Source organism: Apostichopus japonicus, chromosome 5, assembly GCF_037975245.1.
Source record: "Apostichopus japonicus isolate 1M-3 chromosome 5, ASM3797524v1, whole genome shotgun sequence".
NCBI lineage: Eukaryota > Metazoa > Echinodermata > Holothuroidea > Aspidochirotida > Stichopodidae > Apostichopus > Apostichopus japonicus.
In genome coordinates, this window is record NC_092565.1 from 7,931,132 (window position 1) to 7,946,918 (window position 15,787).

At 38.5% G+C, this 15,787-nt stretch overlaps 1 protein-coding gene across 2 annotated transcripts in view; it reads left to right on the top strand.

Moving 5' to 3' along the window:
- Positions 1-15,787, top strand: part of LOC139967498 (E3 ubiquitin-protein ligase RNF38-like) — a 48,937-nt gene that overhangs the window by 23,133 nt on the left and 10,017 nt on the right. For both annotated transcript variants that reach the window (XM_071971376.1, XM_071971377.1), the window contains 7 exons: positions 8,358-8,572; positions 11,244-11,463; positions 12,081-12,467; positions 12,924-13,079; positions 13,802-13,938; positions 14,481-14,681; positions 15,136-15,383. In XM_071971376.1, the coding sequence (XP_071827477.1) occupies positions 8,358-8,572; positions 11,244-11,463; positions 12,081-12,467; positions 12,924-13,079; positions 13,802-13,938; positions 14,481-14,681; positions 15,136-15,295 (1,476 nt within the window). In that variant the 3' untranslated portion in view covers positions 15,296-15,383. The remainder of the gene's footprint in view (positions 1-8,357; positions 8,573-11,243; positions 11,464-12,080; positions 12,468-12,923; positions 13,080-13,801; positions 13,939-14,480; positions 14,682-15,135; positions 15,384-15,787) is intronic.

Genomic DNA, 15,787 nt, shown 5'->3' on the forward strand with positions numbered 1-15,787 from the left:
AAATGACATGCAATATCACTGTACTCTATACAGCACCAAGCTTGTCAGAGCAGCTTACAGTGTGTTTGCAGCACACTCTCGACAGCACGTACAACGTACAGCAATATATCTGATAATCAAATACGATATATATAATTAACAATTCACAGCTGAGCATACTGTGCTTTTAACCTGTAGGTTGGTGGCATAGGTGCCTTGATACTTTTTAATTGCCAATGCAAACTGGAGTAAAGGTTCTGATATCTACCTAAAAATACTAACAATCACCTTTAAGCACTATGCAATTGAAAACTGGAAGCCAGTATGAAATATGGCGTAACCTTTTTATGATAAATTTCCAATTTGGCTTGAGTTTTGGTGGAGAATCCAGCTAATTGGCTGATTTTGGAATTTTCAAAAGTTCCAGTTTGAGAGGGAGTTTAATATTCAGTAATTATTTTCTACAATGACATCGATTTAGCTGTCAGTATCCTCACGATTCTAACGTTTTAATATTCAAATTGAAAGAGAGAGCTGTGAAAGTGTTGACCATTTCTCACGTATCAGGCTTTTAAGGTATTGCAACTTGCAGGAGGTTGCCAAATTCACACTTCTGGCTTTCATGTTGTAAGAGTCCCTCTTACACTGTGTATGTGTTTTAACCTCTCTCTGTAAATTTCCAGATGTGTCTGTAGAAAGGCTGACAGGTTGATATCAATCGTCAAACTTCTGGTTTCTTGGCACCATTACGAAACACCTGTTTCATTACTTTTTTCTTGCTAGCAATAATTGGCACACATTATGGTAATTGTTGCACCTGTGAATTAAAGGCTGATATATCTGTTAATGTATAAAGTAAGGAACACTGAGTTAAACATGAAAGAATTGGCTGAATGAAGAATGGGTGGCAGGGGAGGAGGGGGAGGGGTGGGAGAGTCAGTCATGGGTATAGTGATGGGGGGGGGCCAGAAGAAGAGACTTGGTTTAGAAAAGTTAATGTGTGTTAGTTTGTCAAAAGGATAGGGAAGCTTGCCCTGGCAGTGCAACCTGTGGACCTAGTAGTTAAATAAAATAAAATAAGTATCTCAGACCCCTGACACATTTCTTTATAACTGTTCATTCAACAAGAGTTGACAGTCACAAAGTTTTCTAGGTCAGATCATTTATAGGCCATGTAAGATATACCAGGACTTCTTGGTTACCTTGACACCTGGGCAGGCATATTCCAAGCACTTCCCTTCCCTTCCCACCCCATTCTCTCTCAACCCTTCCCTACTCCCTATCACAAACAAGATATTTCTTAAGCTCTGTTAAGCCGAATTGAGTCACTGGAGTTTAAACGGCTCATAATGCTGCTGAGTGTTGAGCTACAGTGGGACGTCCATAATGTACGAACTTGCTAAGCACCTCTAGATACATACATATACTGTAGCTCTACTAAGAGGGTAAACATGCACCTCTGGCTGTCAGTTTGCCCTTTCACCCTTCTCAAGTATCCCTCATAATTGCTTGATGTTGTACCAAAGTTAGGTGACTTTGAAGCTGGACGAGTTCTTTTTATGTGACTTGTTTGAACAGAAAATGGAAGATAGCGTTATTAATCGTCCATTCCATCTCTGCTAAAATTTGTGTCATGTTCTTGTTTAAGACGTCAATTAGCAGTAAACCTATATTGATTTCGATCAATCATTTAATGGCGTTATTGGATACTTAAACCTAATGACAGTAGAGGTTGTGAGCTCGAAAACTTCAGTTTCATTTTAAATAAAACTATAAAGGTTTAAAATGTCAACATTTCCCTAGCTGCTTTGATTCCTCGCCAAATTAGTAATTTAATAGTAAATCATGCTGTCCATTTGATATGCATAACATCTATGATTTAGATAACAATAGGATCATGTAAGGGCCATCAAGTCACAAAGGAGTACAGCTGAACTATTAACTTTGCAGGGAAAACTGTTTTCACTTTGGACAAGCCTTTAATAATACCATCAAAATCATGTCTCTGATGCTGCACAATTCAGGTGATGGTCATGTGTTTTTTATAAATGAAATAAAGAACGGAACAAGAAAGAACAGAAAAATCAGAAAATACAAGATTCAAATTGTCATGCAGCCAAGGACTACCTCTTCTTGATGATAGTTAACCCTGAAAACTGAAAGCAGCTACAGTAAGTGACAGAGTCATTTTGTGGTCCCTTGACCAACGTATTGTTTTAACATGAGCTAATTTAACCTGTAGCTGCTGTTACTCTGGCATGACGTCGCTCAGACATAGTACTTTATAGCTCAAACCCCCACTGTTGCTTCTTTATAAACCAAAATTCTCTGAAGGATGCTTGCTATCCCAGAAAAGTACCGTTCACCTCTTGACATAATTTAAAGGCAGCAATTGCACTTTGGCATATTTCATGATGTATTTTATAGAAAAATGTGGGTTTGACTTGAACTGTTCTCTGAAGTCGTCCAGGTTAGCTATATAGAGGTATTCAATACAATTTAACCCACTGAAAACGTGTTATCTTTTCTGCTGCGTATATAGCAGAGTTTGTGGTACCGTTTTTTACGTCAAAATTGGCAGTGATTGCAGTTGCATGTAAGCATTTTTCCTTTTGATTTTGTTATCGTCGGTCACCCTTAATCTCTATTTGCGGGAAGCAGTTCCCTATCCTGCTTCCTGACTGGCTCCTACAGAACTAATCATTTCCACAAGCCTTGCTTACGTTCGTCCGACTGACGGGTATATACATCATTTTTTTTTACCGAGCAAGTGAATTTTCGAGGGCTTCGTTTTTGTGTTGGTTGTTTCTCCCTGATCTCTGCATATATCGGCAAGAGAGATGGTTGACTGTCTACCGGGATCTCAAACAGGAAATATGCTATCAGGTGTTCAAACAACAGGTCAGTGCAGGTGGGTAAGACAACGAAGGACAACCACCGACTTTTAAATGTGTGGCATGTACATCATCGACAATCAAACCTGGCTTCTCTCCCTCCATAAGAAACAGTGATCAATACTTATAGCAAATCCTTGTAAAATGTCTTTGCTGTCTCCCAGAGGAGAGTGTACTCCATACTAGGCTTTGTTCTTGTTTTTTTCTCCCCAATCCTCCTTTTCTTCTGCCCCCAATGGTCCCCTCCCCCCAAATAGGAAATTGGTATAAATTTGTATTAAAGTAACTATATACTGTGGATATATATGATCATGATGATCATGAGATCAGGGAGAAACAACCAACACAAAAACGAAGCCCTCGAAAATTCACTTGCTCAGTAAAAAAAATTTGGTTGTCTGAATGTTCAGGTAGAGATTAAGAACTGAAACTTCAATACAAAATTATGTATGGAAGTGGGTCATACCTCCCCGTCCTTATTATTCTGATAACACCAGAGTACAGTATGTGTATTGTGGGAAGAAACTGTGTACAACATAATTTGGTGTTTTGCTATACATAATCACCTCATTAAAAAACCTCAGATACAAAAGTAACCCCAAAACCTCAGAAATTTTCTTTCCACTACTAATGATCACCTACATTACTTTTTTGTCTTTTAAGGTTTATCATAAATTGTTTTTGTGTTTGTGGTCAGTGTAATATGCTGGACTGTTGCAATCCGGGTACATATCAGCAAACCTGATCTCGTTTAAAGATAGTATGGATAGCTGTGTCTATTGACTTAATACTAACCACTGAGTTGGAGATTGGTGGTTATAAATTGTAGATAACACTGTAACCTATGTGGACCGCTGATGTAGGAATTAAGACTGAATGTGTATGCTCTTCTGATAAACTATCAGGATCCTTGCTCGCTTTCTTTTGGCCTTTGTATCTATTGTTCCCAAACAGTAGGTGTCTGTATGGCCTTTGGTAACTACTGTATTGAAGTCAGCATAGGCTCTAGTTTGAATTGTAATGTGTAGTAAAGACAATACAGGTGCAAAGGTCATAGGTGCTATTTGCTGTAGAACAGTTTGGTGCCTTTCTGAGACTTTCTTTTTTCTCCAAAGCTTTGGTAATTTCTGGAAAAAACAATGTGTTTTCTGCTTTTGTGCATTGTCAGGTCAGGCCTTCCAGGATTTAAGTTGTTATTGGTGGCCTTCGTTGTTTCTATAGAAACTGTGATTAAGCGTAAAGTTAAAGGATAAAAGCTTTCCTGTGGCTCCAAAAATACAACATTAAGAGAATTAAACTCATAAACATCTAAGGAAACTGGATGATTTTTAGGTTTTTCTGCCATCATGGTTATTCAGTTGACAACCCCCCCCCTCCCCCAGACCCATGTTTAGGTACCCAACTGCTCTTTTAAAATGAATCTTCCAAAAAGAAAATGTAACTTTGATAAATGTGGTAGTATCACACAAGTTATTGGTTCAAAGTATTCATAGTTCAGTTGAAAGTTTGCCAAGTTAATGCATTCTCATGATGTTCTTTACGATTCATTCTTTTTTTTTTTGTTTTGGTGCGCTTTCATGTTGCAGAAGAAGTATTAGTACATTCTCTGCTGTTCTGCTATGTTTGTTCAGTGCAGGGAACATTAGGAATGTGATAACGATTTGTCTGGCTCTTGGCCCCCTCTCAGCAGTGCTACCTCAAATTACATTTTCCCACTGACCTATGACCCTTACCAATGTCATTGCCAGTGTTATAAACCAAACAAACCACAAATTTATCTTCTAAGGGCAGGCAGGTTTAAAAAAAGGGCTCAGGGGTGATATATATCTTGCCAGGGAATTAACTATATGGTTCTTTGTGTCTTTTCCTGTGCCTTTCATTTGCATACAATTTTTAAGAGTGAAGGGGCTGAATAAGCATCTCAGGTGGAACAATAAAATCTGTGTTAGTTTATCACAGTTTGTGGGTACTGTGTGGAAGAGATATACATTTGGTTTATCAGAAGGGTGGGGTGGGTGGGTATATTGCAGGTATATAAAATAAGCTTACCATTATATCTGGAAATGAGTTTTGTTCATGCAGTATTAAGGACTTTAAGCAGCCAGCACAATAAACTAGACATGACATGCTAGACATGTAAACACACTTGGACACAGTTTTGTATCTTAAGTGTGTTACAACACACTTGTAGTTAGTGGATATACTTTGTACTTAGTAAACAATATTAGTAAGATTTCATCATTAGAACATGGATTACATTCTCTCTGGTGACTGGTGGTGCAGTGATTGCCACTCAATGATACTTGAACTTGAACCTGATTAACAAACTGAATGCTGCCTTCGTAATATATTAAATACCTCACCAACCTGTCTCCACACAAGTGCTGCTAACTCTCAAACTGTTATAACCCAAGCATGGTGTCATGGTCTACCATCATCAGCATTCTACAGCCGAAAGGGTCTGGAAAAGCTGTTTGTTATTAAAATCTCGAATTGCTCAGTGAATTAGTTTGTTAATTGAAACAATGGGCTTGATGAATCGTTTGCATTTTATTGTCGTTTTGTTTTTCTTGACACATACACTGACTCACAAACACACTAATTTATGTCAATTATGGATCAAGTTTTGATGTTTTCTCCAGATTCTCCTCCCGATGCTCGAAGTTGTCTTTTTGTCTTCTGCTCTTGGTGAACAATTTTGGTAACTTAAGAGCTGACCACCTCCCCCATCTCTTTGAAGTTTTTGTAATCACTGGGACATCCCATATGTTTCTATTAATTCTCCTCATGTTGACCCATGATTCTTTGTTCATTGTCAGTGTCTTTATCCTTTATTATGTGATGTACCATTTGGAGGTCCAACATAAACGTATATGTTTCTATTATTTCTCACCATGTTGGCTCGTTCTGTTTTCATTGTGAGCGTCTGTATCCTCAGAATGTAAATACCTGGATACCAGTAAGTTTTGAAGTATCCGTAGAGTTCACTCTGGAAGCCTTGATTCCTTTACACAGTTTATTGCAATAGTGGTCTCTTCCTGGGACTTAATGGGAATGATACTTCCTGAGAATTATGCTTCCTGGGAATTAGACTTATGTTTCCTGGGACTTATGCTTCCATGGACATAGCTTTAAACAAAATTCTTGTGGCATTGTTAGTGGCTTGATCTTTGTTGGGGTCCAGAAAAAAGAAACAGTGGTAGGAGATTACGATCTAACTAAGGAGAGCGTTTGTTCAGTTGAAAAGTTTACCCTTCGAAAAACTTCAGTTGGCCATTGGCAAATTCTGCTAATCTGGTATGAGGTATTGATTAATTTGAAATAGGGTCAAATAAAGTGTACTTGAAATATAGGTGAAAAGCAGCTTCGACTTCATGCCTCAATATCCACGCATAAGAGAATTGTAGCAGCTAGAGTTTTTTGAAATCCTAAGACCTCTTTCCTTCCCACCCCCCCCCCCCAAAAAAAGAAAAAAGGAAGATAGCTTCTTTTGTCTGTCTCATCAGGAGACCACAAACTGTACTTGCTTTAGTGCTAGTCATAATCCCTTTCATTTTGTCCTATTTACTCAAGAGGAAAACGGTTCCATCTAATATCCCTTTCCTGTTTGAGTTTCTGATCTCAGAGAAGGTGGCCTGGCACCTGTTTATTGGACTACGGAACCACAAACTAGACAACAGATGTGTACGCTTGTTTCCAACCTTTTCTCTTTCCTTTACCCATAGACTGACCTAAAGTAATAAAATTCCAATCAACTGTGTTATGTTGATTTCCTAGAATACTGGAAGGAATTCTGCCCTTTTTGATGGTAATAGCCTCCTAGAAATGGGTATGGAGGTCGGAGGAAGACATTGATGGTGGGGGGGGGGGGGGTGGGGACTTGTGGAAATATATAAAAAAGGAATGACTTATCTGGTAAATGGTATAGCAAAATTCTGTATAAAATGGGCAAGTTTGGCTGTACAAATGCAGTTATTATTAACTACTGAAGTTGGTGCTTAACTTCTATTTTAGTGGGAGGAAGTGGGGGAGGGGAGAGGAGGAATGGGAGTGAAGGATAATGAATTCTTTATGGGAAGATAAGAACTGAATATATGTTGGTTTGTTAAGTATCTTAAGATGCTGTATGCTTGTTTCAATGGGCTTAGATGTGGTCACTTATCTAGCATCTCCATTAGTTGTGCATATTTGGTACATAGTACAGTAGATGACTGTGTTCTCTCCCTCAGTAAAGCAAAATTATTACATTAACTGTTAGCTGTTCTTTATAGTGTATTTTCTGATACATGTGCTGTGTGTTCAGTTGTACTTCATATATTAAATATCATAATTATTAATTATTATTGAATTATTATTATTATATCAAGTCATAACTGTCTATATTGAGGCAGCCAAGTACTGTAAGCTTCTCAACATCATTACATTTTGAAGATTCACCTCTCTCTTGCTCTTCCCCATCAATCCCATTAAAAAGATAAGGAAAACAAAAACAAAACAAACAAACAAACAAGAAAACAATGTATCATTCAACCCAACAAATAAAACTTTTTTTCCGCAGCACAGTTTACTGATAAAGAAAAGCCCATCGAGTGGCATTGTAATGGCAGTGCATTCGTAAATTTATAACCCATAAAGCATACTTATGTACTCCAGTAATCATCACCGAGTCCCATTGCCCCTGCTCCTTCCATCACACTGTATACCACAACAATTTTAAACTTCCCTGCCGTTTTAATGGCATCATATGCTAAGGAGATGCTGTATCCCCAAACAAATTAAATTTGCCTTCATTCACTCTTGGGCTGCTCTGAGATTGATCCCTGTTCGATTGTGTGCTGCTTCCCACTGGGTCATCTCTCCGTGAGGATAGCAAAGGCTGAGATGCAACAGAGAGAATTCCACGCATTCGTCCCATGGCAGATAACCAGCAGACTAGGTTTGACCTGGCTTCTGGGCTAGAAACCTGCTGAGGAGTAGTAGCTTCAGTCAAAGATTGAGAGCAGGATGGCCAGTAAGGCTGACAAAAAAAAAGAAGATGAAAAAAAAGATGGAGGACAAGCAGTGGTAACAAAAAATTGGTATGAAGCCAATGGGGGATAGCATGTGTTCTAGATATTGTTGCTTGTACACACATTGAAGATGAACAAGTCTGGCAGGCCTACTCAGTGTCATTGTATAAAATGTTAGAAGAGAGTAGTACATTGTGTGAAGGTGTCTGTGTGTGTGACTGTGTGTTGACATGGAAAATTCAATGTGCCAGTGTCTATGTGTTAGCGACTGTATAATATCCTCTCATTTCTTGTCGGCCACACAGAATGCTAAGGTATTGAACACAAGTACAGCTTTTAAACAGGGAACAACTTGCCAAGCATTTTGCAGTGGGATATTTTTCCACTTCTTCTATCCAGGTCCAGGCAAATGTTAATTAATATGCATGGATAGGACGATACTCATTTCTTTCCTTCCCTCGTTTGTATTTTCCAGAGTGAAAGTCCGAGTCGTAAACGCCGGAGGATGTCCCAGAGTGCTGTGGGCCACGCAAGTACATCGAGTCATCACCACCAGCTGGTCCGCCCTTGGCAGAACACATCATCAAATCAGGAACCTATCAACAACAGTATGGCCACCGCAGCCACTCAAAGACCACCCGATGTAGTACCAGAGTTGTGTACAACCAGTAGGAGACCTGTTGGAAGGAGGTGGGTTATATTCTAGTTGCTACGGGTCTAAATACGGAGACCTCAATCAGACATTATTGCTTTTGTAATTCGCCTGCGACTACAATGTCTTGTGTCATTCCCCACGCAGTTGTCACAATCAGAACAATGAAAAGCTCAAAACATGAGTATGAATATTAAAAACAAGTCTTGTTTACAGGGATTGGATTTGGTAAAAGTTTGCATGCTAAGATACCCTGATGTCTGACCAGTCAACTTGCATTCTAAATAACAAAGCCAAAGGTAAAAAAGTTTGAAAATTACTGGATTTGAGTTTGTTCCCCTTGATTAATATTGACATCAGAGAGTGGTTATATTAATTCAAACTGAATCGTTAAGACATCTCTAATTAGCATAATTTTGTAAAAAACAAAAAGAAATAATAAACAATATAACACAATGAGGAGGGTGTATCAATTTGATGTCCAAGGTGATATGAAACAAATGTCTCTTATAAGGCCTTGAAAAACACTGAGCCTCATCACAGCTAATCGGTTAAATCCTTCCTTGGCCTAGTGTCTACGTTCACTTTATTTTCTCTTCAGCTTTAAAGAACAACCAAAAAATTTCTCCCCTTCTGTTCCATTCCTCCACATTGCAAATGGTACTGTTGATTAACTGATTGCTGATTTACATTCCTAGTGACCTCTTTCTTACTTGAAGCCTCTCAATACAGAATACTCTCGATACCTTGAAGGCATGACATGACATGAATATTCATGTTGTATTAACTGCGCTGGACCATGTGATGGCTGAGTCCTTCAAGAAGCTTGTGGAAAACTGCAATATCTAGGAAGAAAGAGTCATGTTGTGTATCTTTTCCTAGATATTGCAGTGAACAGTGCTTCACTGTGACCCTGTTTTAAGACAACTCACCATTTATAAAGTCCTTGAAGAGAACTGAAGCCTCCTTTTAACTTTTCCTTTCTGGCACTATAAGGTGCCTCCAAGAACACAGTTAATGTATAAGAAAACAACTAATAATACCCCTTATTCTAAAGTCCAACATACTGAACAATAAGCTTGATTAGTCAAGTTTCATTTCAGGTATTTAACTAAAAAGCCAAAGTTTGCATTTTTAGAAATGTGTTTGAAGATCATCGGTATCCACATTTTAGTGCACTAAAACTGCTAGCATTTTCAAAGTACTTTTGCTTGAGTTTCTGGTTCTCAAATTTATTCCCAGCTTTGGAAGATGATTTAAAATAAATAATAAATTAAATGTCTAAGTGTGGATTAATAACTTTTAGAGTGGCAGTAAAATGCCAGTTGAAATTTGAGCAGAGGTGACCATTTTCTGACCTTCTAGCATATTTTTGGGGCATTACTAACAAGCTGTAATACTACAATTGAAAGGTATCTAGGTGATGAAATGTTGATAATGGATCAAAGATCTCTAGTTACTTGTAAATTATTAAGCGTCAATTTTGGAGGGTTTTATTATTTTGTCCAATGGAAATCTTATTTTGAAGTAATACTTGGTCGTACGCTATAATTTCAAAATATTCAATATAGCTAGACAGGGAACCCTGTAACAGTATCACACTGTAAAATAGAAGATTTGCCAAGAGCTAAGAAATTGAGGAGAAAACAAGCATGTTTTCAGGGCAAAAGATTGACTTGTTTGGATTTAATTTACCCTGGTGGCTTTGTCCTTGAAATTTTTCTGCATCATGGAAAGGAAATTCTGTGGAAATGTGATGCTCATTGATTGGGTTAAATAAATTTGTGCAATATAGCAGAAACGACAACCTCTAGGGTTCATATGCTTTTTATTTATGTCAATCAATCTGACCTAGCCACAGAAATTGATGTAATAAAACCATCTAACAAGTACATTTTCTGCCAACAGATGCCAAAATTAGCCAAACACATTTGAAATAATTTTAAATCTGCAACTCATATTAAGGGTATAGGGAATCATGTTTGATCGTAATGCCCCTGAAAGTTGCAGGAATACCCTTTTCTCTCAAATTTAGTGATGCTTAAGTTATTTGTGTTCCCAAAAGAAGCTTACACTAACAGCAGAGCGAAATATATTAGTGTCAGACCTTCAGCAGAGTATTATCTCATTTTACGTGGAGAACGATCTACATTAGAGAGAGCTGATTGAGCAGCATTGTCAGAGAACATAGTTTTAACTGTGTTTTTTTTAGTCCTTGGAAAACACCCATTGAATGAGTGCTTGAAAGGTCACCATTATTAGCCCCCAAAAGTTCAACTTGCTATTAAAATGGCTGAAACTTTGCTGAGATTACTTGGTCTACAAGGTTTTGACCTTCCATGGTGCTTCAGGATAGTTTAAAGAATGTCCCATTAAACAATTGTCTAGCTATTCAAACAATCCCTTAACAATTCAAACGTTTGTTCAAATTGTTTAACAAAAAAGTGTTCAAGTTTTCACCAATTGTTTAAAATTAAAGGTGTCAGTGAGAATACTAATTCAAACATTTGTTCAAATTGTTTAACAAAAAGGTGTTCAAGTTTTCACCAATCTTTAAAATTAAAGGTCTCGGTGAGAATACTATTCAGTGTGTCAGTAGAATGAGTGTTTCAAGGTTGCAAGGTCATCAGTGACCATTTCAGTTAACTGTCTAGCATATTTGTAAACAACGCTGTTGACCTTTGTTCTTGTTTTCTCATTTTGTTACAGTGCTTCACTTCGTAGGCACAGCCAACGTCAGAGAGAACGGCAGATTCGTAGTTGGAATCACACCATAAATAGCGCCCACAGCTCTGGCCAAAGTAACGCACCAGATAGACGAGCATTCCAACAACCATCTAGTACTCTGGGCCAACAAGGCCCTGTCACGGCAGGGCCCAGTAATCCTGTACCCTTTCATCCTCACCTGATAATTGATTTAAATAATGAGGTACGACCTTTGTCTTTTAACTGCATATCAAAATTTACCATTTGAAGTCATCAGTGTTACCTTTGTTAATGTTCAGGTAATATACAGTTTAAAAACATTTGATTGCTTTTGAGTTCAAACATTGCAGTGTTTGCACTGTTTAATTTCCCATTGGCCAAAGGTAGTATTTGCTATGTTTTCCTATTATAATGCTTTTTTCCAAGAAACCTATACACTCTGCAACACACGTACACAGCGGATGCACGTTAACAAAGCCTTATTTTCATGTAAGAAGTGGGGAAAGTTTTTTTTTTATTGTTATTATAAAGGAACTGCTAATTGTGTCATATTCTGGTTAGACAAACTATTTTACAGCATTTGAATACAGCTGTGTTTTCTTTACATATAGTACTATTTAATCTGGTAGAATTGCATTGATGTCGTTATAGGTTGTTTGATTTTTGAGAACAGTAAATCATGCACTGGAAGAGAAATCCAGTTAAAATATATGCCATGTATGAACAGTGCAATTTGTTATGTTTAGCTGTTGGTCTTGGCATTGCTTCATTTACAAGTATACTTTTGATTATTATGCCATGAGGTTTTAATTCAACCCCTTCTTTTCTATTTTGTTACAGGGGGCATCTTCAGTACCTTACTCTCTACCTGTCTCAGTTCCCACCTATGCAGTGCCTATTTGCACCGGTCACACCACCATCCCTCCTTGTAATACCCATCACAACCCTTTCAACCCATCCCTACACCACCTTGGGGTAGGTCCACACCCTGCCAGCCACACCAACCCTATTCCAGTGTGCGGCGTTGGACACCTCCCACTCTGTGGGATGCACATCCCAGGTTGCAGTGTCCAGCATGTTGCCATGCGACAGCAGACTTTACCGGTGTTCCAGCAGGAGTCACACTCATTGTTGGGCCACATACACCCACAGGTGCAACAGCAACACCACCAACAGCAGCACCCAGGACACCATCCTACGTATCTTCCCACAGCCCATCACACACACGTGAGTACGACAACTTGTTGGTGTCAAAAAAAGGGCAACAAACATTTCCTTTTTGTGTGGTATGACCTTAACAGTGGTATCACCTTTACAGTAAATAAAATAAAGTTAACATTTTTTAAATTTGATCAGTTGTTATGAGTAACTCTTAATTATCATGTGACGTTAGTTAGCAAGCATTCAGAACCATGTAAAAACACTGAAATGGTACTTGTGTTGGTCAACTCGAAACTTTCTTCTCCATTCTTGGTTGTGTCCTGAAATAGTTTTGTATACCATGGGAATATCGCTCCACCGGTACCCTGTCAACTTCATTGGTAGCTACTGCTGTAAGAATGAATGACTGTTTATGTTTCAAAAATTCGTTCTTTGGTCCCTTAAGCAGCCAGTTATTTGTGAGAATAAATTCATAGAGTTGATCTTGACTGTATTTTCTCATCATCGATCTATCATCTACAGACCAGAAACCATGAAATGGAATTTCTTCAGGAACGAGTTCCCCCAGCTTTCCATGTGCCTTCCACTACGCATCAGACCCCTCTATTTAACTCAGCCCCATTGCAGGTCGTCCAGGATCCATACTTCAGGACAGCTCCTAGAGAGTTAGCTCATATGGTAAGTAGATCCTAGTCTGTTTAATAATACTTTGGCATGGAAGACAGTTTAGTTTTAAAGAAGAAAATAACCACCATAATGAACCATCATGTCATCAAGTTTGCCATTGAAGATCATTATTACCAGATAGTGAGGTAAAACTTTCTTTTGGGAGAAACCAGACATTTTATCTTTCTTTCTCGTGAAAGGGTGAAGACTTGCACACAAGCCTAAACCTAACATGACAGAGGCCCGTTGGCTAGAATTTTTCTTGATTTTATTGAAAACATTTTAAGTGACTCGTATATGTTCAATATTGATAGTTTGTTGCTGTTATTGTCGCGAAATCAAACCTCAAGAAGTAAGGATTTTTTTCCCTTGGCACACATTACTTTGAATGTAGATGTAGCTAGTCCTGGTCCTAGTCCTGCCAGCGAGATTCGCCACAGGTCTCAACAACTTGAGTCACAGTTAAGGTTCATCGACAGCTCAATGCACAGACAGGTTTAGTTGAAGTAGTATTACTCTCTACAGGATTTTGTACTGACACGGTACTGGCTTCTTGTGTAGTTCTGGTGGTAGCACACGATTGATGATGTTATAAATCTACCGCTTCAAGTTGATGTTATTTAAACTCAGGTTAGATGAAAGGAGGACAGAAGTCATATTTGCTTGTGAAGCAAAAAGGTTACATTTCGAAAAAGGACTAAAAAATATTCTGTTGATTTCCTTTTGTAATGCAGCCTCAACAAGCTTATCACAGGTTCAGTGCGTACACAAGACAGAGACAACCGACCATACCCCACTGGAGGACACCGTTAGCCCCTGCATCGACTACGCTGCAACCCTCTTACTCTACTGGCTGGTTCTTAAGATACATGTGAGTCAGACAGAAGCTGAGACAAAGAGAGCAAAAAGATGTCGTCACAACGATTTATTGCATCGGCATTTTTATGTTGTATTTCTGACAGCTGTTCACTGTGATCATAGAGGGTCTCCTTCCCGTTTGTGGGGAAATTGATTAATGAAACAAAGGAACTGACAAAAGCGATGAACTAATTTTGAGACGTTGGTTTGCACCTTCTCTGTGGGTGTAATTAAACTAGAGTTTGTCTTTGCCAGACTATTTGTTGTCCCTGATTGTAACCCAATGATAATTGGAATTGCATACAATCTTAAAAGATAAAGTTGGATTTAAATTTTCATACCACAGGAAAAAAACAGAAACCCCCTCTTCTCTAGCAATGCTACCTGTCCTCTATTCCACTCCCAGATTTCTAGCAAAACGTCTTCATCACATTTTCAAAACACATCTGTGTGTAGGTTGTACTTATAGTTAAGTGCTCCCATCAAATGGATGAATTATGATGAGTGTAAAAATTCCTGAACTAATGAATTTCCTTCTTTATTCCTTCTTTTCAGATTTCCAACTCCACCTGTGGCATCTGGTCTTCAAATGGAATTGGACAGTGCACCTGTGGAAGAAAACTACGAAGCTCTGTTAAATCTGGCGGAGCGGCTCGGAGAGGCCAAACCCAGGGGCTTGAGTAAGTCTGTGATCGACCAGCTGCCATCGTATCGGTATAACCCAGATACTCACCAGTCCATCAATGACCAGACTTGGTAAGCATGGAAAGTCCATTCATAATTTTTGGATGAATTTGACACTGACACAGAGGATCAATTTATTGCGTAAAAGAGGATCATGTTATAACAGTTCTGTGTGACTGCCTGTCACACGGAGGAAGATGGTGAATTGATTCTTTACAAAAAATTTCTCTTTGTGAGCAAATCAGACTCTACTGTAGAATCAATCTTGTTGTCAGATGCATGTTAGGAACGAAATAAAATGTGCTATGTTAACTAGAGTCATGAACTACCATTATGCCCATCATATTTTGTTCCTTAATTAGAAGCATCTTTTACAAGTGTGTAGTCTCTCCCAATTCATTAATTTGATTCATGCTACAAATTTGTTTATACATTTGTCTTCTTTTTTCCCTGCAATATTCTACATATAACCATTGATTTATTGAAAGTAATTTTTGATGTAACCCTATTTCACATTCCTTTGCAGTTGTGTGGTGTGCATGAGCGACTTTGAGATCAAGCAACTTCTGCGAGTCCTTCCATGTAGTCATGAATTTCACGCCCGCTGCGTCGACAAGTGGCTGAAGACCAACCGCACTTGCCCCATCTGCCGGGCAGATGCCTCAGAATTCAACAAACAGTCTTAGATGAGAATCTCTCCCCTTTGGAAGTCCGGGGACTGGATGATAAGAAATTCAGGAAGTATTTGATCCACCAACCGAGTTAATGTCAGGTGTTCCAACTAGTGTTCGACCGATTGTATGACAATCGGTTTTACCGATTACCGATTATTTCCTGTGACAATCGGCCGATTGCCGATTACCGATTACCGATTATTTCAAAATTTTCGTGGAACTGGCCTAATGTATGATTAAGTGTTATGCATGATTACCAACTTCTAGGCCAATACAATCAAAGATGTAAATGAACCACTTAACTTTTCACAGTAAAGATTAATGGAGCAAGAAAAGAACACTGTAATACATACATGGGGCGATGTACGATTATAACGAGGAGTCGCAATATTGCAATCTCGCCACAACACAGTACTGTACAGACTACAGAAGGGGGGAAATAGTAGCCATTGGCTACGAAATGAAAAACAAAAAAGTTAGGGACAGGTTTTACAACTGCTACGA